At 51.2% G+C, this 27,627-nt stretch overlaps 2 protein-coding genes and 1 long non-coding RNA gene across 3 annotated transcripts in view; 2 read left to right on the top strand and 1 right to left on the bottom strand.

Annotated features, from left to right (window-relative positions):
- DIRAS1 (DIRAS family GTPase 1) lies at positions 1–597 on the top strand. The gene has a single exon (XM_052644219.1). It carries the CDS (start codon positions 1–3, stop codon positions 595–597), a length of 597 nt encoding a protein of 198 aa, XP_052500179.1.
- Positions 598–5,168: 4,571 nt separating this feature from the next.
- Positions 5,169–27,627, top strand: part of LOC128050329 (uncharacterized) — a 134,775-nt gene continuing 112,316 nt past the window's right edge. Inside the window, exon 1 of the long non-coding RNA XR_008199673.1 lies at positions 5,169–5,239. This is a non-coding gene — a long non-coding RNA (uncharacterized LOC128050329). The remainder of the gene's footprint in view (positions 5,240–27,627) is intronic.
- LOC128050328 (succinate dehydrogenase cytochrome b560 subunit, mitochondrial) lies at positions 15,413–16,742 on the bottom strand. The gene has a single exon (XM_052642554.1). The coding sequence runs from the start codon at positions 16,719–16,721 to the stop codon at positions 16,212–16,214; it is 510 nt and encodes a 169-aa protein (XP_052498514.1). The 5' UTR covers positions 16,722–16,742; the 3' UTR covers positions 15,413–16,211.

Raw genomic sequence — 27,627 nt, forward strand, 5'->3', positions numbered from 1 at the left:
ATGCCTGAACAGAGCAACGACTACCGAGTGGTGGTGTTCGGGGCGGGCGGCGTGGGCAAGAGCTCGCTGGTGCTGCGCTTCGTCAAAGGCACGTTCCGGGACACCTACATCCCCACCATCGAGGACACCTACCGGCAGGTCATCAGCTGCGACAAGAGTGTGTGCACGCTGCAGATCACTGATACCACGGGCAGTCACCAGTTCCCGGCCATGCAGCGGCTGTCCATCTCCAAGGGCCATGCCTTCATCTTGGTCTTCTCAGTCACCAGCAAGCAGTCGCTGGAGGAGTTGGGCCCCATCTACAAGCTCATCGTGCAGATCAAGGGCAGCGTGGAGGACATCCCCGTCATGCTGGTGGGCAACAAGTGCGACGAGACCCAGCGGGAGGTAGACACCCGCGAGGCCCAGGCTGTGGCCCAGGAGTGGAAGTGCGCCTTCATGGAGACTTCGGCCAAGATGAACTACAATGTCAAAGAGCTCTTCCAGGAGCTGCTCACGCTGGAGACGCGCCGGAACATGAGCCTGAACATCGACGGCAAGCGCTCCAGCAAACAGAAGAGGACAGACCGCATCAAGGGCAAATGCATTCTCATGTGAGCCCAGAGAGCCCGCCACCACCGGCACCCCTTTGTCCCAGGCACAGGTCTCTCCCCAAGTCCTGTGTCCTCTTCCTGCTCCCTTTCTCCTCCTCTCCCGGCCTCCCTCCCACCTCTTCCACTTCTCTCCCTTCATCCACCATTTACGGAGGGGAAACTGAGGCCTTGCCGAGCCTGTGGCAGATCTGGGCTTGTGGCAACCCAGCTCTGTTGCATCACTCTGTTGTCCCCTCCCTCTTTGCTCTGACCCCCCATCCTGTCTGTATCCCTGGAAGGCGAGTGCTGGAGGTGGCCCCCATGATCTGCACGTGGGAAAACAGGCAGTGGGGGGGAAGCTGTTTGTCCCTATCTGGACTGAGGACGCTGGTTTTTTCCCCCATCTCCGTGTCTGCCACTCCTGCCCCTTCCCCTTGGGTCCCTCCATTAGATCACTGTGACCTTGCTGGGGAGGAGGGAGTTGAAATGCACATGGACCTCAGTTTTTGTTTTCTCCTATTTGGTGTTTAACATACACTCCCCTCCCCTTTCCATCCCTCATGACCTCTGACCTGGGCTCCCCCAACCCAGGTCCTAGACCACTCCTCTCGCTCCCGTCCCCACAGCTTGGTGGGGGGCTTTGCGGGCTGGGTCTCAGGCTGCCAGGCAATAACCAAACAGGGCCCTCAGCAGTGCCCCACCAGCCCGGAATCCCACTCCACACCCGGCCTGGGCCTGGGGTGCAGGTAGAGGAGGCCCAGAACCGGCCAATGGCCACAGCACAACTCCAGGAGACTGTCTGGGATGAATATGGAGGGCCTTCCTGGACACAGCCCATGGACAGAGAACGAGGGGAGGGGGAGCCAGACCCTGTCAGAGGCAGGCATCCGGACCCAGCACTAGCAAGGTCCGTGGGGCTGGAGGCAGAGCTCTGCCCAACCTGTTGCCTTCCACCTACTAGGCCATGGAGGCTGCCCAGGAAGGTGTGTGTCCTGGAGTCAGGGTGTGCCCGCCACCCTGAAATAATGTTTTTTTAAGTGTCTAGATGACACCACACTCATGGGACCCGGTGAAGCTGTGTCGGCCAGTGTGAAGGTGACCTGTAGGCCTAGGGTGGCGGGGGGGGAATCCCATGGGATGATGAACTAGGCACCTCGGTGTGCTGGGCGGATGGCTTACGTCTAAGCATGTATGGGGGGCTCTTGTGTGTGTGACAGTATGCAGTGTGATCACAGTGTAGAGTGTACGGAGATGTGGGTCATGTGGTTGCCAACAGGACTGGACACTTGTGATGGGTGACCTTGGCACCTGCAAGAGTGTGGCTGTACGTGGCTGCATTTTTGGGTGTGGGTGATGTGATTTATTAATAATAGAAAGTATTGGTAAACCTTTTTGTCCTGACTGAGGAATGCCACACCTGTTTCACTCTGTAGTAAGGTGTCTTTCAGCCTCACATCTGTATCCATCAGCTGTTGCTAGGGAACACATGACCACAAACTCAGCAACTTGCAACAGCATTCATTTGTGGCCTCATCTGAAGGGATGACCAGGGATGGACCCACATCCCAGCTCATGTGCTCGTGGGCAGCATTCAGTTGCCTGTGGTCTTGGGATGGAGGGTCTCAGCTGCCTGCCTCCTGGGCCTCTCCCTGGAGCCATTTAGCAGCACTGGGTCATGAAGTGTGAGGAAGCTGTGTGTATGTGTGTGTCTGTGTGTATGTGCATGCACACATAGGAGAGAGAGGCCTTGTGGCTGTTGTCATGTGACCACGTGGACTGTATGTGGGTGAGAGGGACTGTTTGTGTCCATCTTGGTAGCAGTGTGTTTTTCCCCTTGCATCTGTGTGGCTGCTCATTCCGCAGATATTTACTGGGTACACTGTGTGTGTGCATATGCACGTGTGTGTCACTGCCCGGCATGTGGACAGGCCCATGGAAGAACAGGTAACATCCTATTTGGGTATAGCTGAGCCACCCTGGCCTGTGGTGGGTCCAGGGCCCACAGCAACTGGTGTTGACCCCTCCCACTTGAAGGTGCCAGAGAAAGTGGGGCTGGGCGGGGGTCTGCGGCCCTTTCTCAGGGACACACCCTGATAGCACAATCTCCCTGGGGCCCTGCCCGCCTCCAGGCCTCTCCTGCCCCAGGCCCTGCCCCGACCCTGGGGGACAGAGGGGTTCTGGGGACCGTGCCAGGCCATGCTTGCTGTGACTCCGCCCCTGCCCCTTTGCCCCCTCGCATGTGGGTGTCCCCCTGCCCCCTGTTGTGGGGTCTGTGTAGCATTCACTCTAGAAATAGTCTTCCTGCAATAAAGTCGTGGATTCCACATTCCCCACCAGTGCACCTTCTTTGGGGTCGGGGAAGTTAGCTCGCCACCTGGAAAGGATGAGGGACCGGAAAGATGGGGAGGTGTGGGGCGGCGCTGAGGGAGGGGGCTGTGGGAAGAGCTTGGACTGCTGTGAACGAGGACTCTGGGGCACCGTGGGGACATTCCACTGCTTCTCCTCTGTGGTCCCCACCGGAGATCTCACAGGCCCTGCTGGACCCAGTACTTACTGCAGTCAATGGAAGGGCTCTGGCAGGCATGATGATCCCCATATTATGTGGGGGGAAAACCTGCAGGGCCTCAGCTTTCCCATCTGCTAAATGGCTCAGGACAGAGTTTGCAATTTTTTTTTAGCTTAATTTATTTATTTGACTGCACTGGGTCTTAGTTGTGGCACGTGGGAACTTTAGTTGAGGCATGTGGGGTCTAGCTCAAACCCAGGCCCCTGGCACTGGCAGCTCGGAGTCTTAGCCACTGAACTACCAGGCAAGTCGCCAAGTTTGCCAATTGATAAGTGGGGCTGGGGCTAGAGGGAGAAGCATTGAAATGTCCCCACGGTGCCCCAGGGTGAGGAGAATGAGGCTCTCTCCACAGGTGAGGGAAAAAAAAATACTCAAGTCATCTAGATATATATCTTAATGCAATATTTAATGCAAGGGAATCCATGATGAGCAAAACATCACGATTTGAAATAAAGATAGGATCTGACAGGGCTGGGGCTAGAGGGTAGCCAGGGAGCTGGTGTGCACAAACACAGAATCAAATCTTGTCTTTCTTTAAAACTGTAGTTATTTTGTTCACCATGGATTATTTCTGCATTTATTTTGATTTTTAAAATATGACATTTATGGGGAATTCCCTGCCAGTCCAGTGGTTAAGATGCTGAGCTTCCAATGCAAGGGGCGCATGTTTGATCCCTGATAGGGGAACTAAGATCCCACAAGCTGCACGCTCTGTGGCCAAAAATAAAAAGACATTTATATAGTATTTTTCTTGATGGTGAATGTTTGGGGACACCCCTTTAGGTTCTAGATTTGAGAAAGGTGTCTCACTTCCCTTGCCCCAGCCCTGCCTGAATCTGTCTTTGGGGTCACTGGCAATCAGTCCCTTCACCTGAGAGTTCAAGGAATTGCCAGACCTAAGTTTTCAAGAGCTCCTGGAAATCTGAATCTCTTTTCATGAAACATCCTAGTTTTTCAATTTTGGCATCAAATTTAGAATTTTTATAGGATTTGGGTGCCACATCTTGTTTCGGGGCCACCAGTTCGCCACCCTTGTTCAGACAGTAATTCCTCCTGAGGGATGGAGCTGGGGAGGGAGATGCAGTCCTCAGATCTCTGGTTCTGTCTGTGCACTGCGGGAAGTGAGCAGGGAGATTTCCTGCGGGGATGACAGCAGCCCTGGGGGGCCCAGCTGGTAGGCCAGCAGTTCAGATCATAGAGTAACAGTGTTGCACAAAGTTCCTGATGTCCCATAGTACAATGGCTTCATCCTCCTGCATGAGAAACTCTCTCTCTATGACTGCCCTATACTTTTAGAGACACACCAAATGCTTCCCAACATCACCAGGGGAGCATGTCAACAATGCACACTCCAGGGGTCCAGTCAGCTTCAGGATTCTGGTTCATTCCATCTGGGTGAGGGCCGGTAAATCTGCATTTTACAATCAAGACTCAGGATATTATGAAACCCTGGACAGGGTTGGGCGAATAACCTTGAGTTTGACCTCTCTGAGACTCAGTTTCCACCTCCGTAAAACGGGGATAATATCGTTTCTCCTCCTAGCCTTATGCAAACCATTCAAGCAAAGGGAGCAGTTATTACCATTGTCCGGAGGTCAAGCGACAGATCGGGAGGGGACGTTCTTACCCCCAAGTGAGCTAGGATACGGATTTGAACCCTCGATCTTACCCGGGATTTGAACTGGCAAATCGCCTCGCGCCTCCTCGACGTCAGTCACCAAGTCACCTCTGAAATTCAGCTGGACCCTAGCGGAGCGATCCACCACTATGTACCTATTTGCATATTAGCATAGCCCCGCCCTCCGCGCCTTCTTCCCTTGCGGGTGGCCAGCCGCGGTGCCACTCAACGCTCCGCCTCCCGGCCCCGCCCGCACCCCACACCCCGCCCCCTCCCCCGGGCGCACCCTACCTCGCTGCCTGCTCTGCGCCCCGCCCCCAGCCCTAGCTCCCGTCGCCGGGACTCGAGATTGGCCGCATCAGCCTCCGGTGCCCGCCCCCCGCCTGCTGGCCCTGCCCCCGCAGAGGGGAGCGAGTGCTCGCCCGCCGGCTGTGGGTTCGGCTGCGCGGCGGGGCTGAGGCGGCCGCGGTGGCCCTAGCGCAGGTAAGGGAGCTTGCCGCCGCTATTCGGGCCTGGGTCTGCTGCCCTCGCCTCAAGCCCCGGGGACAGGGCGCGGCCGGGGCCGTGGGGAGGCCTGGGCGGCTGCGGGTGGGGGAATCCTGGAACGGCTCCGATTTGGCTAGGGACGGAGTTGGGGGTCGGGGTCTGTGAGGAGGCGCCCGGGATTCTGGGCGGGAGCTGAAGGTCGGGGTCTGTGAGGAGACACCGGGAATCCGGGCTGGAGTTGGGGGTCGGGGTCTGCGAGGAAGGACTAGGCATATGGGCTGGAGTTGGGGATCGGGGTCTATGAGGAGGCACTGGGGATTTGGGCTGAAGTTGAGATTCGGGGTCTGTGAGGAGACACCGGGGACCCGGGCTGGAGTTGGCTGTCCGGGTCTGTGAGGAGGCACTGGGGATCCTGTTTGGAGTTGGGGGTTGGGGTCTGTGAGGAGGCACTGGGGATCCGGGCTGGAGTTGAGGTTGGGGTCTGTGAGGAGGGTCTGGGAATCCTGGCTGGAGTTGAGAGTCGGTCTGTGAGGAGGGTCTGGGAATCCGAGCTGAGTTGGACGCCGGGGTTCCTAAAGATGGGCTGGGCCCTGGGTTGGGTTAGAGTTGGGGTTCTTGAGCTGGGGGTTGAAGGTTAGCTGGGGAGGGGGCTGCTGATGGAGTTGAGGGATGGAGTCCGTTGAGGAGGAAGAGGCTGAGGCTGGGAATTTGGATTGGAGTTGGGGGTCGGGGTCCACTGAAAGGAGGCTGGGGATCTGGGCTGGAGTTGGGGGCTGTCATTGGAGTTGGGGATTGGGCTGGAGCTGGGGCTCCAGGGTAGCAGGGGGGTGGACTGCGATGGAGTTGGTGATGGTGGAGGAACTTGGGGTCAGGGTGAGCTGGCACAAGGTCAAAGAGCAGACTTCGGGGGAACTGAGAGAAGTGGGAGGGGGTCAGGGTTCTTTCTAAAGGCATCTGATGGCTGTCGGGAGAAACGGAGTGTCTATGAGAGATGAGAGAGAGAGGAGAGTGGAGGGAGGTGGGCTGGAGGCTGGGAGACACCCCCCCGCCACCCCCCGCCCCGGGCCAGGTGTTTTGCAGAAGGTTGACTATTCTGGAGTAAATGTGGGGGGGGTCTAGGTTTGAAGTCAGTAATGAGGAGAGTGGAGGGGAATCGCCCCCCACTTTGGCTAATCATCTGGTGTAGGCAGAGACCCCTTAGTAACTCAGTGAGTTGCAGACAATGGATGCTGGACGCACTGAGGTCTGTTTCTGGCATGCAGGGCACAGAGGGGAAGTGGAAAGGTTTGTGTTGGTGGCTGAATTTTTCAGGAATTTGGGGAGTCAGGAGTCAGGAATCAAAGTAGAAGTTTTGGGGACAATGATATTGAGGGAAGTGGGTGGCACTTGAGTTTCCCTGTGAAGCGGGGGTTGCTCGGGGCTGGAATATGGGTTGGAGAAGACAAGCGTGATGAGCAGCAAAGAGCCTTCACCATTGCTGGATGTCAGCGAGGCAAATGCCAAGTTCTCAAATTTGCTCAGTTGCAAGCTGTGGTCTTGCAAAGGCTGAGAGTGGAGGGGCTCTGATAGGTGCGCCTGCCTTCTCCTGTCCCCTCTGACTGCTCTCTTGGCTGTATCCCCTCTGGGGGTTCAGTTTACTCCTCTGTAAAATGGGAGTAATAAAACTGGAGCAGGTACCTCACAGGATCGCTGCGAGGGTGAAACGAGGAGATGCGTGTACCTTGCACACTCCTGGCACATGGCGAGGATATGTGCGTGTTGATAATAATGTTCTAAATTAAGGTTTATTGGGGGGGGAGGAAGGTGGGTGGGTAGAATTACTGGGTTGTCAGGGAGGAGAGGGAAGAAATCACTTGGAGCTTGATTTCAGTCCCTCAATCTTGGGGTGCATGTAAGAATCCTTTCTGGAGTTTTAAAAAAAGAATCTGCAAAAAATTTTTTTCTTCACATTATTAAAAATGAGGGAAAAACAACAATGACAACGGACAAGTCTACCTGGATCTGCCTGGATTCTGAAGCTTTATCAAGGAACAAGCACATCTACTTAAGAGAAAGGATCTTGGGTCGTTCTGATGAAGTGTACCCCACAGGAACCATTCGGGTGTGTGCCCTGAAGGGGGCCACTGGGCCACAATTATATGCTCTTTAAATGCTTGAGCTTGACATGGGACTTCCCACTCTGCCTTCCAATGCAGGGGGCGTGACTTCAACCCCTGGTTGAGGAATTAAAATCCCATATGCTGTACAGTGTGGCCAAAAAATAAACGAATAAAAATAAATATATGAGATTTATAAGTTGACTTCCTGTGATGGGCCAGGGTCTTTCTGCTTGGCAGTGCTCGTAAACAGTGCACTGCTGGCCTTAATGCCAGGTCATCCTTTGTGGGGGGCCATCCTGGGCCCTGTGGAGTGAGGAGCAGCATCTTTGACCCCATCCACTCAATGCTAGGAGCACCTCTCCACCAGTGTGACAATGACAGATATCCCCAGATATTGCCCCCTGTCCCCAGGGGGCAGAATCACCCCTGGTGGAAACCCCCTGTTGGAAACAAAACTAAGTTATTTTCTCCTTTAAATATCACATCTCACCTTTCACCCTTGGGAAGTATGGCCATTCAGGTTTGGGTTGGTTTTTATGTCATCTTGTGTTCTTTTGAGAGGAGAAAAAAAAAATCACACCACTTTTAGAAAAATTTAGAAATGTTGAATTCTTTCTAGGTGGGTCTTTCATGTGGGTTTCAAACACTTCTACTGGTTTTGAGTATGGGATTAACTGGTCGGCTGCCGGCACTGAAAGAAGCCAACATTTGTGATTATATTCCTTGATCGTAACCAAGTACAGGCGTCTTCCTCAGAAGCTTGAGTTCTTCAGATGGTTCTTGGTCTTTTACTGAAAATGATTGTAATCAGTGCCATTGCTTTCTGCTCCATGTTTCATAAAGCCCAGGGCCCTATAGTTTGAAGGGAAAGACAACTGAATATGAATTACCCTCACGCAGTAAGCTTTTTGCTTACTGAATGGAGGCATTTTTTTTTGGTATACCCTGTAGTAGTGTAAAAAGCGCCTTCTTCCCTCCAAGGTGTTATTACAAGTTTTCTTATTTGCATCTGGTAATAAATAATTATTTTTAAAATAGTATTTTCTAGGCACTTGTGTGTGTGTTATTCTTTGTTGAGGGGCTGTGCTATGGGTCATGCAGGATCTTAGTTCCCCGACCAGGGGTTGAACCCATACCCCCTGCAGTGGAAGCTCAGAGTCTTAACCACTGGACCTCCAGGGAAGTCCTGGGCAATTGAATTCTTGAAACTCCTTTGTAGTTTCTTAGAAAAGCGTGGTTGGGCCTGGCCTCCATGACTTTGGAACTTTCTGGAGCTTTCTAGAGGGGATGGTTCCCAGGACAGTTGTGTGATTGCAGGATGTGGACACGAACTTCTCTTTCCATTGCTCCCCTACAGGTGGCTGTGTCTTCACAGCCCAAGGATGATCGGCCGAGCTGTGTCTTTGTTCTGGGAAGGTTTGTCTTCTTCAGTCTTCTGTCCTTGATGATGTCAAGGGTCACCTGTTCAATGCTCACCTCAATAGCTCTGAACCTCACTTTTCACCACTTCTTTCTTGTGCTGCCCTTGGGCATGGTCTCTCTTTCTCTCTTCAGGGTCTAGAAGAAAGTATTCATTCCATATGACACCCAGGAGACCTCAGAGATCAGAATGGGTCACTACAAAGATGGGTGACTTGTCCCAGCTGCTCAGGTCCCGCCTTCTCCTCTTCCATCCTGTGATGTTGCATCTTGTCCCGCTAGCTGGTGGGCAGCGGGGCTGGTGGGCAGCTCTGAGACTCTTTTAGGAAAAGTACTAATTCTCCTGCTGGGTGCATGCGTGTCTGACTCTTTGCAACTCCATGGACGGTAGCCCACCAGGTTCCTCTGTCCATGGGATTTTCCAGGCAAGAATACTGGAGTGGGTTGCCACTTCCTTCTCCAGGGGATCTTCCCCGACCCAGGGATCAAATCTGAGTCTCCCAAGTTTCTAGTTTTTCTTTTCTTTTCTCTTCATTTTTGTCTTGCGTTTATTGCACTGGCAGGCGGATTCTTTACCACTGTGCCACCTGGGAAGCAAGTTCTCCTGGAGAACCTTGCAAACGGATAAAGTCTTACTGCTTATTTCTTAAATGGAGGTACAATTGCCACATCGTAAAAGTCAGCCACTTTAGCACACACTTCAGTTTTTTGGTAAGTTTATCGAGTTTTGCAACCATCTCCATAAACCTGACTTAGAACCTTCCAGTACTCCAGTAAGACCTCCATCCCCATGAGCAGTCACCTCCCTAGCCCCTGACCACCAGGAACCTACTCTCTGTGTCTGTGGATTGGCCTGTTCTGGACGTTTCCCATCAGTGGAATCACACCCTGTGTGTCCTTCTGTGTTTGCTTCTCTCACTGTGTGTCGGGTTCTCAGGGTCTGTCCACGTGATAGTGTCAGGGCTTCTCCTTTTCATGGTTGAGAGACGTTCCCGTGTGAAAGAACACACGTGTTTATCTGTTCACTTGTTGGTGGACCTCTGGGCTGCTCCTGCGTTTTGGCAGTGAAGAATCGGTCTGCTGTGTCAATGGCTTTTTTCTTTCCTGAGCATTTGACAGACCTCCAAACTGAACCTCCATAGTTGGGGGTCGTTCAGGCATGAGCCCTCTGGTTCTGTTTCTCTTTCTCTTGTCTGCATTTCTTCCCTCCTTGAGTTAAATGCTTCCCTGTTTCTTGCTCAGAACATCCCAGCTGGCAGATCAGCCTCTAGTCTCTCCTGCTCTGGTGGGTTGACCCTCACTCCCACCATAACAAGAATCTTCTGTCTAAAGCTGAGATTGGTTTATCATTTTCCCTGCCATCTTCACCCACTCGACAAAATCAAATTGCTCCCTCGGTGGGGAGTTGGCCTCACCCCACCTTCGGGCTGACCTTCACTTTGACTCCACGAACGGTACCTCCCACTCTGCCCACCCAGCGCATGCCCTCAGCTTTCCTGGATGGTGCAGTTTGCTGTCTTCTTTGTCTGAAACCTTCCTTCCTTCCTTCCTCTCCCCAACAAAGGCTGGTTGTGTGCCTATTTTAAGCTTCAGACCGGGTGCCAGGCGCCGGGAGCACCACGTGAATGAAACGCTTGTGTGTGCGCCGGGGGCAGTGTGGAGACAGGCCCCTGGGGCCATCCTGTCCCTGGCCCAGCTCTCTAAGTCAGGGTCCCTGGAGGGTGGCAGGGCTGGGGCCCCGGGCTGTGTATTTCATTAGCTCCCCAGGTGTGTAATGAGAGAAGCAGTCTTTCAGGGCACAGAGACGTGAGGGTGACACCTGTGCCCAGGACATCAAGGGAAGAGGCCAGGGAGAAGGCCTGTGCTGAGAAGTTTGCTACGAGACAGGTTGGGGGGTGGGGAGTGGAGTCATCATGGACAAAGTCTCCCTCCTCCCCAGCACTCTGGACACCAGGCCTGGTCATCCTGTCTGGGGGGCCCCTCCTGGGCACTGTGCCTGTGGAGCAGCCTTCCCAGCCCCTGCCCCCTCCATGCCGGATGCAGTGCCAAGGGAGAAAGACTGATTTGTAGAAATTGCTCCTTTTTTGGAATGTCTGAAATTTAACTGTTTGGAGATGATAAAATACAAAAAAGTGACCCATCTTTGCTGCATGACAATTAGTTGAGAGTCTGCTTTTCATAACCGTGGGTGTCGGTGGGTGTGTACATGTGTTTTCTGCGCCTGAGGAGGTGCCAGGGTGAGGGACCAGGTGAATCTGGGATGCAAATGAATCTGCAACCTGCCCAGTAGCTTCGTGATGCTGAGCACTGGTCACATTTTGTCCTTTTTTGTCAAGGCCATGACCTCGGCCCCTGCCTTCTTAAGAAACCCCTTAATTTGGTGGACTAAAAAGTCAAGAGAAATCAAAGACCGGAGGTGAACTGGGCCAAGTCCATGTAGCTCCCGGGCTGAACAGACAGGCCATTGCTGGGGGATGGGGGTGGGGTGGGGGGAGGTTGAGAAATAATGCGCCAACCCTAGCAACCTTGTCTTTGGCTAATTGTGTGACTTTCCTGGGGCCCTGTTACAAAGCACCACAGACCAAGTGGCCTGAAGCAACAGAAATCTGTTTTTTCCCAGTCCTAGAGGTCAGAAGTCTGCAATCTTTGTGGACGGAGCCATGCTCCCCCCGGGTCCCCAGAGCAGGGGCTTTCTTGCCTCTTCCGGCTTCTGGAAGGTGGTGTGTGTGTGTATGTGTGTGCTCAGTCCCTCAGTCGTGTTTGATTCTTTGAGACCCTGTGGACTGTAGCCCGCCAGGCTCCTCTGTCCATGGGGTTTTCCAGGCAAGAATACTAGAGTGCGTTACCATTTCCTTCTCCATGGGATCTTCCTGAGCCAGGGATTGAACCCGTGTCTCCTTCGCCTCCTGCATTGCAGGCAGTCTTTACCACTGAGCCAACTGGTAAAGTCAATTCTCTTACCCTCTGAGAAGGGAAACCCTTCTGAAAAATGGTGGTTGCCAGCAACCCCTAGCGCCCTGTGGCTCATAGACATATTAGTCTGGTCTCTGCCCCTGTTGTCACATGGCCTTCACCCTGTGTGTCTGTCAGAGAAAACCCAGAGCTGGACGGTAGTTACAACAGTAAAAACAAGAGTTTACCCAGAAATGATTGCAATGGGAAAAGAAACCTCATTTTAGAACCAGGCTCCACTCTGAATACAGTGTAGACCAGTGGCAGTGAGTAGCCAAGGAGCAGGTGAGGGTCAGGGGATGGGAGACTGCTAAGAGGAAGCACTGGGGTAATTCTGGATAAGGGATCTCTCAGATTCTGGGTGCAGACATTGGCTGGGGGAGGGTCTGAGGAGCCCAGTGAAGTATGGGGGTGATCAGATGTGGAAACTGGGGGAAATCTCAGTCCACCAACTTAGCAGGATTCTTGCTGAAATTGTACAGTGTAGAGATGAACGTGGGACCCAAACGTCGAGGCCCCATTGAAAAGTTAAAGGTAGCCTGAGTAGAACTGGTTAAGGAGAGAATCTGTATTAAGTCTCACGTGTGTCCGCATGTCCCTCTTCTGAGAATGCCAGCTGTTGGGTCAGGGCCACCCTACTCCGTGTGACCTCGCTTTAGCGCAGCGACACCCCCAGAGACACTATTTCCAGATCAGGTCCTATTCCCAGCCACCAGGCTTAGGAAGTGTGCATATCTTTGGTGGGAGGGGTACACAGTGTACCCCATACCACCTAGAAAGGGGTGACCCTCGCAAGGTGAAAGCTTTTGGGGGGGCCCTCTGGTCCTAGTTGCTAAATGCCCCCCTCCCCTGCCCCACCCCATTCCCTCTTTCTCAACACCGGAACAACATTTGCACCATTGCACAGAAAATGGAGAACTTGGGGCCAGCTGGGCCCCTGGGAGGAAGTGGGACTTTTCAAGTTCACTGGGACAGGGGGGTAGAGGAGGTCACAGGTGACCTTGCAGCCCCAGGGAAGCTCTTGGTTATTTGTCATCTGCAGGACACCTGTCTTGGCTGCCTTCCTGGTTGAAATGAAAGTGTAAGTGTTAGTCGCTCAGTCGTGTCCAAAAAGTGTTAGTTGCTCGGTCTTGTCCGACTCTTTGTGACCCCATGAACTATAACCCACCAGGCTTCTCTGTCCATGGAATTCTCAGGCAAGAATACCAGAGTGGGTTGCCATTTCTTCCTCCAGGGGATCTTACTGACCCAAGGATCAAACCCGGGTCTCCTGCATTGCAGGCAGATCCTTCACCATCTGAGCCACCAGGGAAGTCCCCTTCCAGGTTGTGCAGATCCAATGAAGCATCTCCAGAAGGAGGTGGGAGGAGTTCTCTGTAAATATGAGATGTTGTTTTTATTGACATGGTGGTTTTGATTAAGGCAAGATCTCTCCTCCTTGGCACTGAGGACCGCGAGACCAAGTCATCCACTGTGGGGCCGTCCTGGGTGCTGTGGGGTGAGGGGAGGCTTCTCAGGCCTCCACCCACTCAATGACAGGAGCACCTAGTCCTGAGGACCACAGATGCTCCAGTCATGGCCCAGCATCCCCTGGGAGGAGGCAGAATCACCTTCTGATGGAAACTATTGGCTAAACTATTTCTAAGAAGATTTTATGATTCTATGATTGCACTAAAGTAAGAAGATATTTTTCCGTAAATGTATTGATTTATTTTTGGCTGCATGGGGTCTCCTTGCTGCGAGCAGGCTTTATCTAGTTGCAGAGAGTGAGGGCCAGTCTCTAGTTGCCACGTGCAGGCTTCTCTTTGTGGTGACTCCTCTTGTTTGTGAAGGTGTGGGGACTTCAGTTGCTGTGGCACATGGAGTTAGTTGCATGTGGGTTCTCCCCAGATCAGGGATTGAACCCATGTCCTCTGCATTGGCATGTGAATTCTTATCCATTGTGCTACCAGGGAAGTTCAATTTTTTAAAAAATAAACTTTATTTTTTTAGAGCAGTTTTAAGTTCACAGCAAAGCTGAGCAGAAGGAACAGAGGTTTCCCCACATGCCCCTACCCCCCACCTGTACACAGCCTCCCCATCATCAAAGTCCCCCACCAGCGGGACATTCATTATAATCAGTAGACCTGCGTGGACCTGTCACTGTCACCCAATGTCAGTAGTTGACCAGAGGGCTCATTCTTGGTCTTGTATGAGTTGAGACAGATGTACACTGACGTGAATCCACCATGAGAGGATAGTTTCACTGTCCTAAAAATCCTCTATGCTCTGACAATTCATCCCTCCCTCCCCAGTATTTTGTTTTTATGGGAAAGGAGCTAAGAACAACTTAGTAACTTCGAGTGCCTGTTGGGAAAGGTCTAACTCTATACTGTGTGGAGTTTTACATGAATCATTCCTCTACATTCTCCACTCCCCAAAGCCGTGCTGTCCAACAGAAATAGGGCTGAGCCTCAAATGTCATTTCATTTTTAAAAAGTTTATTTTGTTGAAGTATAGGAGAAGGCAATGGCACCCCACTCCACTACTTTTGCCTGGAAAATCCCATGGACGGAGGAGCCTGGTGGGCTGCAGTCCATGGGGTCACTAAGAGTCGGACACGACTGAGCGACTTCACTTGCACTTTTCACTTACATGCGCTGGAGAAGAAATGGCAACCTACTCCACTGTTCTTGCCTGGAGAATCCCAGGGACGGGGGAGCCTGGTGGACTGCCATCTGTGGGGTCGGACATGACTGAAGTGACTTAGCAGCAGCAGCAGCATAGTTGATTTACAGTGTTGTGTCAATTCCTGCTGTACGGCAAAGCAATGCAGTTATATATATATATATTCTTTTTCATATTCCTTTCCATTATGGTTTACCACAGGATATTGAAGAGACTTCCCTGGTCTGTACACTAGGACCTTGTTGTTTATCCATCCTATATGTAATAGTTTGCATCTGCTCACCCCAAACTTCCAGTCCTTCCCTCTCCCATCCCTCTCCTCCTTGGCAATCACACATCTGTTCTCTATGTCAGTCATAATTTTATTTTTTAATACTTTTATTGACATCTCATCCTCTGTTGCTCTCTTCTCCTCTTGTCCTCAAATGTTTCCCAGCATCAGGGTCTTTTCCAGTGAGTTTTTTCACATCAGGTGGCCAAAGCATTAGAGCTTCAGCTTCAGCATCAGTCCTTCCAATGAATATTCAGGGTTGATTTCCTTTAGGATTGACTGGTATCCTTTAGGATTGATCTCACTGTCCAAAGGAGTCTGAAGCATCTTCTCCAGCACTATAGTTCAAAAGCATCAGTTCTCTAGGGCTCAACCTTCTTTATGGTTCCATTCTCACATCTGTACATTGACTACTGGAAAAACCATAGCTTTGACTATATGGACCTTTGTCGACAAAGTGATGTCTCTGCTTTTTAATATACTGTCCAGGTTTGTCATAGCTTTCCTTCCAAGGGGCAAGCGATGTTGCCTCTGATGCTACCTAGTTAGGGGCTTGGATTCCCATAGCCTTCTGGGTGGGCAGGGGTTAATGATTTGGGAACAAATGTGTGGAATGATTATATTTCCCATAACATCATGCCCTACTGAGATGGATCACTGATTTTCTTCAATGTCTCGAAATGTGAGAGACATGCATCTTAGAAATGACAGGCTCTTAAATTTGATGAACTGTGGCTTCTGATAGCTCAAAAAGAAGTCATATTTTATTTTTTTTTTTTTTTTTTTTTTTTTTTTTTTTTTCAAAGGAAAAATAATAATTTTAATTCAGTTTCAGAAAAAGATGTCACGTGATTCTGGATTAGAAAACATGACAGTAAGAGGTTTGGTTTTTCTGGAAACACAAGGAAAAGAAATAACCCGTAATGGAGTCAACAATAATTTTCTGGATTTTCTTCTTGCATCAAAATCTATATATCTTCTCCCCAAGACCTGCTCCAAGAGCCAACTTAACTCTTTTTATCTCCTGCTAGCTGGGACAGGCTAATTCTCCTCCACCCCCACCCCCTCTCCTTCCAGTCACATTGTGTGGGTGCTAAAGACCCTGGGCTCTGACCAATGGACAGAATTGTCCTTTGAGCCAGCAACCCACAGGCAGTGGCACCCGAATCCCCACTCCCAGTCCCCATGGCAGAGGCCACAGAGCTGGCATTGTTTCCACTGTCTCAGGAAGAAGGAGCCAAAGGCTGACCCTCAGCATAAATCAAGGCCTAACATGGAGAGAGAAGGAAGGCTCCCAAGCCCAGAGTAGGCTGCAAGCCGGGGGCAAGAAAAGGGAGTTTTTGCAGTCATTCCATCCTTAGAAATAAGGGGAAAAGTGGACCCTTTCCCACCGTTATGGTTCTGTAAGGTACTCTACTGCTGAGCTCCAAGGGGACCTGCAAGCAAAGAAGGGTCTAAACAAACGAGAATAACTTTGGCCTGGCCAAAGACAAGAGTAACAAACAGGAAGACAGGTCAATGTGATAATTTGTAGGATGACGACACTGGGAACTTCGGCTCTTCACATGGCAGCCAGCCCTACAGAGGACAACACAGTAAGAACCAGGACAGCCACTCCAGACTGGTGTAGCTGGGAAATTGTCAGGCCTTTTCCTAGGTCCCACATCAAGTGTCGGATCCCATTCCAGGTGTGATACATGAGAGGGAAGACAAGTGCAAATTTGGCTGTGTGGATCAGTGCTGGCCCCAAACACAGGGACTTCACAAATTCCAAATGAGACTCAAAGCTCCCAGGGACCAAGAGGGCCGACAAGCCAAAAAGAGAGACTCCTGCACTCAAGGCAATACCAGTGCCACGGTGGCAAATGGACATCGCCATGGGAAGAGACCAGCTGTAGATGCTGATATGGGGAGACAAAGGGCGGTTTGAACTAGTGTTCTTCTTCCAGAACCTCTCCATTTCTTCTTTGGCTGTGGTTCCCAAAGGAACAGCATTTCTGATACAGAGCTGAGGACTAAGGTAGGCACGGAGGCAGTGACGGCCAACATGTCTCAACAAGAGCGCAGCCATCTTGGGTTCCGGCCTGACGGAAGTGACCAAGAAGTCATATTTTAAAATATCAATTATGTTTATTACAACATTCTTTAAAAATGTACAAACATGAAACTTTGTTTATAAATGTCTGTACTCATAGCTTTTACATTATAAATCCCCAAAGCATGTAAAGTAAATTAAAACAGATGCAATGAACACATATTCAGACAAACTCTTATAATGTCAGGCGCTTGGTGTTTTGTAGAATGATGTTCCAGGAGTCACAGTTTGCCAGGCAAAGCGTCCAGAGCGAGCTTGGAAGAGGCTGGGTTGACGTGAAAACTAAAGCTTCCTGCCCTTGGCTGGGTGCCCACAACGGGGCTCCTCGCTCAGCAACTGCTGAACTTAGCAACGCCTTTCTCTTTAGGTTGAGAAACTGACAGATTAATTCTTCCAGGCTGACTTTTAAATATTTGAGGCAAGAGTGAGAAATGGAATTTTTTTTTCCCCTTAAATTGCTGCTTAATGAAATGCAGAGTTGTTTTTGACTTGAATGATCAGTAGCAATGGTGTTGGGGGGGGCTTTGGGGATGAGCTGGGCATTTATTGTTTAAAAAATAGATTGGCTTCTCTCTCTCTTTGCCTTTGTCTCTGTCTCTCTTTTCCTGTCTCTTTCTTCCCATCTCACTCTCGCTGTCTCTCTGTCTCCCTGTGTCTGTATCTCTGTCTCTCTTCCTCTTATCAGACATGTCCAGGAGCCTCTCCGGGACTGTGCGAAGAAAAACTGAAACACATCCAGTGCTGTTTACAAACCTCAGGTGTATGTTCAGGTTTGGGGTGATGAAAGACAGGGGTTCTGGAAACTTGGGTTCCAGTCTCGGCTCCATCTCTGATTTCCAAATTGTCAAAGTCCCCCCACTCCTCTGGGCCTCCACTTCGCTCGCTGTGAAATGGGTGTAGGATGAGCCAGTACCCATACCCACCATTCTGGTACCACCACTAGCATCCCACATGTCATATCTAGGAAAGATAGTGGACTGAGTTTTGAGATTTTTTTTTTAATTTTATTGAAGTATAGCTAATTTACAGTGTTGCATTAATCTCTGCTGTACAGCAAAGTGACTCAGCTGTAATATATACATTCTCGTTCACATTCTTTTCCAGTATCGTTTATTTCAGGGTATTAAATATAGTTCCCTGTGGTCTACAGTAGGACCTGGTGGTGTATCCATCCTATATATACTAGTTTGTATCTATTTGCTAATCCCAAACTCCTTGTTTCCTTTTTCTTTTTTTTTAAATTAACTTTTTATCTTGGACTAATTGCAAATGTCCGGAGGGTCACAGGTAGTACAGATGATCCTGGTTGCCCTTCGCCCAGTCTCTCTCACCCCAGCACCCTTCCCCCCTAGAGCGCCTGTGCCGCCCCCAGAGCTCAGTGCGGGTGCATCGCCATTGACTCAGGCCCTCAACTCAGTTTGGATTTCACTGGCTTCCCTTGATGTCCTTTTCTGCCCCAGCCCCGCTCCAGGACCCCACATGACATTCAGTCATCACCTCTTCTTCGCCACTCTGAGTGGTGACAGCTCTCTGACTTTCCTTTTCATGCCTGGGCAGCCGTGAGGAGGCCGGGCAGGAGTTGTGTAAGAATCTCTCCTTCTGGGTTTGTGTGATGCTTTTCTCATGATTACATCAAAGTCGTGGGTTTGGGAAAGAACACACAGAGCTGAGTGCCTTCTCATCACGTTCCAGTGTCCCTGATACCCACATGGCTCCACCCAGATGTTAACCTTGATCACCTGTCCCCTCCCCCAGGGTGCACAGATGCCTGAATTAGTCTCCTTGGACCCCCAGAACACCTCACTGTGTTCCTAGTCCGATGCCAGATCCTTCACCCTCTGTGCTGAGAACTTTTTTTTATTTAATATTTATTTATTTATTGAGCTGCCTCAGGTCTTAGTTGCCGTACGTGGGATCCTCCATCTTCATTGCAGCAAGCGAGATCTTTAATTGTAGCATGTGGGATCTAGTTCCCTGACCAGGCTGCTTGCATTGGGAGCACAGAGTCTTAGCCACTGGACCGCTGGAAAAGCCCTTACACTGTGAACTTTGCATTCAGTCTTTGCAGCATGATGTCAGCTTTCTCCTGGTTCAGTCGTACCCAATGAAGGCTGTGTTCCTGGAGATGAAACTGAGGAGTTGACAGCTCATCATCTTGCATGTGTGGCTGCAGACACTCGGGGATGTTGGGGAGAAATGTCTTCATGCTACTGTGAGACACATGGGCCCCCCACATCCCAAATCCATGCATGAGGGTTGGGGGACTTGGGCTAACTGCTGGTGACTGAAATCCCGGTGGAAGCCTGCCTAAGGGTTCTGGCCCAGTTTTGCAAAGGTGCCATGTTCTGTTCAAAGGAGGTGAGTGAAGTCGCTTAGTCGTGTCCCACTCTTTGTGACCCCATGGATAGTAGCCTACCAGGCTTCTCCATCCATGGGATTTTCGAGGCAAGAGTACCGGAGTGGGTTGCCATTTCCCTCTCCATCAAAGGAGGGGGAGCTTTAAAACCCCAGGGAAGAGTTTTGGCACAGGCAGCCCAAGACTTGGAAGCCCCGTGAAGCTGCTGCTGTTCCTGCCCTCTCGCCCCGTTTCCCAGAGCCACACCCTGAGTGCTGGCTCACATGTGGGCAGAATGTCTGGCCAAAGCAGAGGGCTGCTGGAAATCAGGCTGCTTTCTGGGGAGGTGTTTGGCATGTCCTTTGAAAGTGAAACTGAGGGAGATGTCCCAGGAGAAGGCAGGCAGGAGTTGCTCCTGCTCTGGGGTGTGAATGGAACCCTTTGTTGAGCCGAAGCCTTTTTCTCAGTGGCCTCTTTACTCAGCCCACAGTGGCGGGATGGTGCCAGGGGTCGGGGTAGTGACCATCCGTGCTACCTGTCTCCTGTCGTCCTAGGGGAGGGCCCTGCTGGTCACAGTAGTTTCTGGAAATCAAAAATTAGTTTATGACACACCAGACACAGCCCGCTTTCTTTCTCCCCCCTCCCCCCACCCCCACCCATTTCTCTGCCTAGCGCTGTATGAGTTTCCTAACTCACCTCCTTGCACCCACTTCAACCCACTCTGATTTGCTTTGTTTTTTCATTTTGGTGAATTACATGTCACATAAAATTCACTGCTTTAACTGTTTTCAGTTCAGTAACATGAAGTATATTCACGCCATTATGCAACCGTTCTCCCTATGTCCCCCATCTACCCGGCACCTTTTCATCTTCTAAATTTGAAATTGTCCCTGTTACATACTGCCCGCACCATCCCCTCCTGAGCCCCTGACAGTCGTGAACCCACTGTCTGTCTGTGGATCGGCCTGCTCTGCACGTTCCCCATCAGTGGAATCGCACCCTGCGCGTCCTTCTGTGTCTGCTTCTCTCACTGAGCACCGTGTTCTCAGCGTCTGTCCACTTTCGTAGTTTAGAGCAGAATCGCGTTCCATCGTATGCGTCCGCTGTGTCTTGAGGCCTTCATCTATCCGTGGGCACTTGGGGTGATTCCACTGTTAGGCTGCCATGACTTGCGCTGCAGTGAACTCCCGTCCTCTTCAGGTTTTTATGTTGATGGTTGTTTTCAGTTCCCCCGGGTGGGTCCCCAGGAGTGGCATCATGGGGCCGTCTATTTTTAAACCTCTCCATCGTTTGTGCTTCTCTGCCTGGTGGGGTTTTCGTCCATTTGCTGCTTCTCTCTCAGCTCAGCCCTGGGGACTTTGGAAGGACTTGAGTTCTTCTGGCTGACTGCATTCATCCCCCATCCCCACTCTTGTCCCCATCCTTGTTAACTGTGCAGCCAGCCTGCGGCAGCTTTCTCTGTACTGTTCATTTGTCTCCCTCCTGCATCTGGGGTCACACTCCTGCCTCCCCTGGCCTGGAATGCCCTCTGTTTTGACAAACACCACCTGCTCGCTGTTGACCCGCCCACCTTTCCACTAAAGCCACCTTTCCACTGCACCCGGCCTCCACCTGCCCTCACGTCCAGTGGCGCCGCCCCGAACCCACTGGACTCCCATCGGACTCCCAGCCACCTCTGCTCTGCAGTTGCCAGGGGGCCTCACCCAACTTTCTTTAGCCAGGGCTTCAGTTTTTGGTTGATGGGTTTAATCTATAAAAGAAGCTCCTCTGTCAAGGGCGGTGGAGCAGGCCACACAGAATGTATGTCTAGTAGCCAGCAGGTATTAAATATGCAGGAAAAAATGGATTAAAAAAATTCAGACAAAAACATGGAGAAAAAAATCAGAAGCAAGCTGTGATAGAGTGATGGGGCCCCTGAGGACACGTCACCTCATGGGGTAGAGGGGACTTTGCAGGAGGGATTAAGTAAGACCCCTGAGATGGGGACGACCCTGGATTCCCCGGGAGGCCCAGTGTCATCACAGGGTCCTTATAAGAGGGAGAGGGAGGGTCAGAGGCAGAGGGACAGGAGGTGCTGCGCTGCTGGCTGTGAGGATGGCGGGAGGGGCCATGAGCCAGGGATGCGGCGCCTCTGGAAGCTGGAAAAGGCAAGAGCTTGTGCTCCGAAAAGACTAGCCCTGCCCACACCTGGATTTACCCTCCGTGAGGCCTGAGCCAGACTCCTGAACCCCAGAACTATGAGAGAATCAATGGGTGTGGCTTTAAGCCCTGAACTGGCGGCAGTTTGTTACAGTAACTGCAGGAAACTGATGTGGTTTAGGGAACCACAGTGCAGATAAAGCTCTGTGTCCTCACAGCTTCTCGTCTCGCTTCTGGCACGTGATGCAGATCAAGAGCCTCCTGCCATGGGCTGCGCTGGACCCTAAAGGGCGGGTGGAATTCCCAACCACACACTCTTTATCGTGTCTGTGGCTGAGCCCACGATGCAGGATTCTATCCTGGAGCCTCCTGGAGATGAGCTTTCCATTTCAGTTATGTCACCTGCATGTCTTTAGAGGGGCTCTTATTCACTGAGCCCAGCTGAATCTTGCAGAGTGCTCTGGAGTCTGTATTCTGGGGCTAATGGGATGCCCTGCTGTCCCCAGGGCTGCAGCTGCGTCTCTCTCCCCTCCCCCTCCTCCTGCCCCAGGTCAAGGTTCCGGTGATGTGCTGGTCACTGTTGACTTGCATTTAACTTTGTCCGTAGTGGTTCCCACCCAGGGCTATATTGGCCCCAAGAGTACCCACCTGGGGTGCCCCTCTGAGGGTCTGTCTTCAGATAAGGAAACTGAGGCTCAGGACTGGGCAGTGACACCCCAATGTTCATAACAACACTATTTACAATAAATAAGATGTGGAAGCAACCCAGGTGTCCATTGACAGATGACTGGATAAAGAAGGTGTGTATATATACAATGGAATACTACTCAGTCATCAGAAAGAATGCAGTTATGCCATTGGCAGCAACATGAATGGATTTAGAGAGTGTCATGCTAAGTGAAGTCAGTCAGAGAAAGACAAATTCTATATGATATCACTCATATGTGGAATCTAAAAAGTACTACAAATGAAACTTATTTACAAAATAGAAAGACTCACAGACTTAGAAAATAAACTTTTGGTTACCAAAGGGGATGGAGAGGCATAAATTAGGAGCATGAGATGAACATATATACACTACTGTATATAAAATAGATAAACAACAAGGACCTACTGTCTACCACAGGGAACTAAATTCAACATCAATATTATGATCTTTTAATAAACTCTAATGGAAAAAATGTTAAAAAGAATCTAGGTATATACATGTATAACTGAATTACTTTGCTGTATACCTGAATCTAATGCAATATTGTAGATCAATTATATTGTATACTTAAGTTAAAAATAAAAGAACCAGGGAGCCAAGCCAGGAGGGACCCAGGCCCAGGCCCGCCACTCTGTAGCTCTTCCATGAGACGAAGCTGATCATGTTGTCTGAATTTTGCACAGGCTTTTTTGTCTCAGTGACAGAACCAGCCATGCTTCCTTCTGGCCGTGTAATTGGGTATGTGAGGCTGGCTTTGGTGCACCTGTCTCCTAGGATTAAAAACTGTGGTGTTGGGAATTCCCTGGCAGTCCAATGACTACAACTCAGCGCTTTCACTGTTGAGGGCCTGGGCTCGATCCCTGGTCAGAGAACTAGGATCCCACAGGCTGCACAGTGTGGCCAAACCTGCCCCTCTCAGACTATGGTCTCATGAAAGATTCTCCACACTATTAGCTTTCAGAGAAATGCAAATCAAAAGCACAGTAGGACACCCCTTCATAACTATCAGGATGGCTAGAGTTGAAAGACAGACAGTGACAAGCATAGGCGAGGGTGTGGAGAGGAGAGAACCTTGTGCCCTTCTGGCAAGAATGGAAATCAGGCAGCTGATTGGAAAACATGGAGTTTCTATACAACTCAGCAATTCTACTCCTGGGTGTCCACTCAAGAGAAAGGAGAACATTCATCCACACAAAACCCTGAACATCAGTGTTCACAGCAGCATAATTCACAGCAGCCAAAAGGTGGAAACCACCCAAATGTCATCTCATCAGCAAACAAGCAGATAAACAAAACTGTGTTCCCTCCACACACGGGAGCATCCCTCAGCCACGGAAAGGAGAGAAGCCCTGACACTCGCTACCACGTGGGCAGACCCTGAGAACATGGTGCTCAGTGAGAGAAGCACACACAGGACACACAGGATGTGACTCCACTGACAGGAAACGTGCAGAGCAGGCCGATCCACAGACACAGAGAGTGGGTTCCTGGTGGTCAGGGGCTGGACATGACTACTGCTGGGAACGGGGCTTCTTCTGAGATGATGGAATGTTCTGGAACTAGTTAGTGGTGATAGTTACACAACTCTGTGACTGTATTAAATACTATTGAATTGTATACTTTAAAATGATTAAAATTATAAATTTTGTATTATGTTTATTTTACTACAACACCGCCCCCAACCTGTTGGTCCAAGGTGGGGGGGGGGGTGCCATTTCATGGAGTGAGCCTGCATGCAGTCCTTGACGGGCCGTGAGGGATGCCCATCTCTGGCTGAGGTCAAGCTGTGATCTGACACTTTCTTCTTCTAAGCCCTGTCCTTCAGAGTCTGGCACAAGGACATGAACTCTCCTGTGTCCCGGGCTGTTGAGCAGTCACACCTTGGCCATAGCTCTTGCCAGCACTGGGCCCTAACTGGCCATGGGTGGAACTGGGAGGGAATGGGGGGTGCTCTGGGGTCCCTGGGAGAAGGCAGCAAGTGAGGCTCGGCTCGGGGAGTTTTGAGAGTCCTCCCCTCCTTTGTGGGATGGGGACTCCTGGGAGGGGTGAGATGTGGAGGAGGTGTAAGGTCAAACATGATAGAAAGTTCTGGAACCTTTTGGAACCTGGTGGAATGTAGGGGGCCTTGTGGCACAGTGAGACTTTGGGATTGGGGTGATTACTTAGACACTGGGTGACTTTCTCCCTGGGCAATTTTGGGCAAAACCTCTTTGTGTCTGTTTCCTTGTGGGCAAAATGGAATATAAATCACTGCCCAGAATCCTCCTAAGGGTTGAGATGGTGGCTAGGGCAGTGACCCGAGCCGGGATGGACAGGTTATTACTGCCTTTGATGTGATATTATTATCACTGTTAATGTTGCTATTTTATTATTATTTAAAACATTTTTTGGTGACACCGCATGGCAGGTAGGATCTTTGTTCCCCTACCAGGCATTGCACCCACGCCCCCTGCAGTGGAAACAAGGAGTCTTAGCCACTGGACCACCAGGGAAGACCCTTAATATTATTATTTATGTCACATTAGAGATAATATTTGGAGAAGGCGATGGCACCCCACTCCAGTACTCTTGCCTGGAAAATCCCATGGATGGAGGAGCCTGGAAGGCTGCAGTCCACGGGGTCGCAAAGAGTCAGACACGACTGAGCAACTTCACTTTCACTTTTCACTTTCATGCACTGGAGAAGGAAATGGCAACCCACTCCAGTGTTCTTGCCTGGAGAATCTCAGGGACGGGGGAGCCTGGTGGGCTGCCATCTGTGGGGTCGCACAGAGTCGGACATGACTGAAGCGACTTAGCAGCAGCAGAGATAATATTTGTGTTATAGTCGGTGTATGTTGTGCTGGGTCTTTGTGGCTGTGGCGACTTTTCTCTAGCTGCAATGAGTGGGGGCTGCTCGCTTGTTGTGACGCAGGCCTCTCATTGCGATGGTTTTTTTTGTTGTTGAGAAGCATGGATTCTGGGGCCCAGGGGCCTAGCAGTTGTGGCACATAGGTTCAGTTGCTCCACTGCATGTGGGAGCTTCCCAGGCCAGGGGTCAACCCGTGTCCCCTGCGTTGGCAGGCGGATTCTTAATTCCTGAGCCACCAGGGAAGCCCTACAGTGTATGTTAATATTAATACTATTGTCTTCTCAATGGCTGCCACCACAGCCACGGACCAAAGTGAGGAAAAGACCAGGTCTGTCCCTGGGGAGATGGGACCAGGTGTGGAGGAGACTCGGTCGTGGTGGATGTGCCTAGACACTTTGGCCATCTCTCGGCCCAGGAACTGAGGACCAGGGATGAGGCTGAATGGGCTGGAGGTGAGGTTGGGAAGGAGCTGCCCACTGTTCAGGTCCCGCCCTAGGCTGGACCATCCCATCTGTGCTGCAGACGGAGAATCTGAGGCACCATCCCAGGTGAGGCCCTGAGTCGGGGCAAAGTGAGGACTTGGTCTCATTTACTGCGGTGCTACCCCCAGGGCAGGTGATCGTCCATGAGCCGAGTGAGGCCAAGCGGAGGAGGACCCAGGAAGACAGCCTGCCAGGTGTCACCCTGTGTGGTCACTTGTCATTCCTCCTCCATCCCTTCCTGGCCTCCCCACCCCAGCCCAGCCACGGGAACTGTGTGCCACACGTCCACCTCCCCGTGTGCTGCTGGGAGCTGGGGGCATCTGCTGCCCCTCTGCTCAGGGCCACACGCAGGGGACGGGACCCCGTCAGCTGTCTCCCATGGGCTGCTGACCCTCCACTGACCTTGTTCCCAGGCCCTGGTGTTCAGAGGCAGACGGCTGGAGGATAAGAGAGTTTTGGACAGGGTGAGAGGGCTTTAGGGTGTCACAGGGCTGGACTTGTCCTTCAAGCCCAAGCACCACGTCTGTGGAAGGGTGTCAGTGCAGGCCATGCGTGGTCACTGTTTGGGTGATGGCCGGTTACCCCGGAGTGGCTGGCGGGCTGGGGAGTCTCTGTCCCCTCCTCTGCCCTGCTGACATGGGCTGGGTCACCCTCTGGGGGCCGTCCTAGGTGCTGTGGGGGGTGGAACAGCATCTCTGACCCCACCCCTTAGATGCAGGGATCCCACCATCCTGCCCCCAGTCATGATGACCACAGATGTCCCCCAAAGTCCTAAGTCCTGGCAGGTGGGCATGCAGCCCACTACATATGTAATGGGCTGAAAGCCAAAGCTAATATGTTTGAATTGTCAGCGGCAGGTGGCGCTAGTGGTGAAGAACCCACTTACCAATGCAGGAGACAAGAGTCGAGGGTTTGATTCCTGGGTTGGGAAGATCCCCTGGAGAAGGGAGTGGCTACCCACTCCAGTATTCTTGCCTGGGAAATCTCATGGGCAGAGGAGCCTGGTGGGCTATAGTCTATGGGGTTGCAAGGAGTCAGACACGACTGAAGTGACTTAGCACACACTGTGATGCCTGTTGACAGCAGCTCCACTCTGACTCAGCACCTCCTGGAACATTCTGTCTCCAGACGATGTTCCCAAAGTGTCTTCCTTAAAAAAGTTCCCGGTAGCACGTATGGAAATGTAATTACGCGGCTGTTTTTCCTCTGCGGGCATGACACAGATTTGGGTCTGTAATAAAGATGAACGAGTCCCTCTAGCCATGAGGGCCAGGCCAGGCAGGCTCTCTCAGCCTTGGCCCTGCTGACATCAGGGCCGCCATGAGGCCAGGTTGTCCTCTGTGTGGTGTCCTGAGTGCTGTGTGGGTGGTGCAGCCTTGCTGACCCCACCCCCTCGATCCCAGGAACACCCCACCCCCAGTCATGATGACAGCAGACATCCCCAGACACCACCGAGTGCCCCTCGGGGGCAAAGTTGTTTCTCTTCCTCATTGAAAACCACCATGCCATATATGTGAATTAAGCTTTTCCTGTGTCTCTCTTGGCATTCTAAAGGAATGGTCCCCAACTTTTTGGCACCAGGGATGGGTTTCGTGGAACACAGTTTTTCCATGGACCGATGTGGGAGATGGTTTCGGGATGATTCAAGCACATTACATGTATTGTGCACTTTATTTCTGTTATTATTACATCAACTCTACCTCAGATCATCAGGCAGTAGATCCCAGAGGTTGGGGACCCCTGACCTATAGGATCCTGGGAAAATGTTCCTCAGGACTTCCCTGGGTTGGGGGAGAAGAGGCCCACACATGGTCACGGCTGTCCTTCATAGTGGTCCTAGGAGAGGGGCCACACAAACTAAGATTTGCAATCTCTGACCAGTCTGGTTTGGTAAATAGTGTTCCCTGCTTCTTTACCTTCAAGCGACCTCTCTCTCTCCTTGCTGGCCAGCATTTCCCAGTCTTTGCAGTCACGAGTTTTCAACGGATAGCACTGAACTTGGCCATGACATTCTCCCCTCCAGCATTCCTGTTTCATAAAAGCCAGGATCCTGTTTCCTGTGATGGTCCAGGGGGTGTAACCAGGCCTGCTCTGTGGTGGAGAGACCCTCTAGTCCCTCCATGCATCTGTCTCTAACAGTGTAATCTGTTTAGATTCACTTGAGACTGTGACCAGCTGTCAGGGCAGTTGGCACAGTCAGGATATGTTTGAAGAATATAAAGCAGTTTGCAACCTCATAGAATGTTCCACGTGTTAAAACATTGCTGGTCCCAAGTGTGTAAAAATCTGGACTTTTATCTATTCTAGTCTCAGCCAGAGAGGGAGGCGTCATGGCAATTCTGTTTTAAGAAAAGTAGTATGAGATA

Source organism: Budorcas taxicolor, chromosome 7 (genome assembly GCF_023091745.1).
Source record: "Budorcas taxicolor isolate Tak-1 chromosome 7, Takin1.1, whole genome shotgun sequence".
In the NCBI taxonomy this organism is placed as follows: Eukaryota; Metazoa; Chordata; class Mammalia; order Artiodactyla; family Bovidae; genus Budorcas; species Budorcas taxicolor.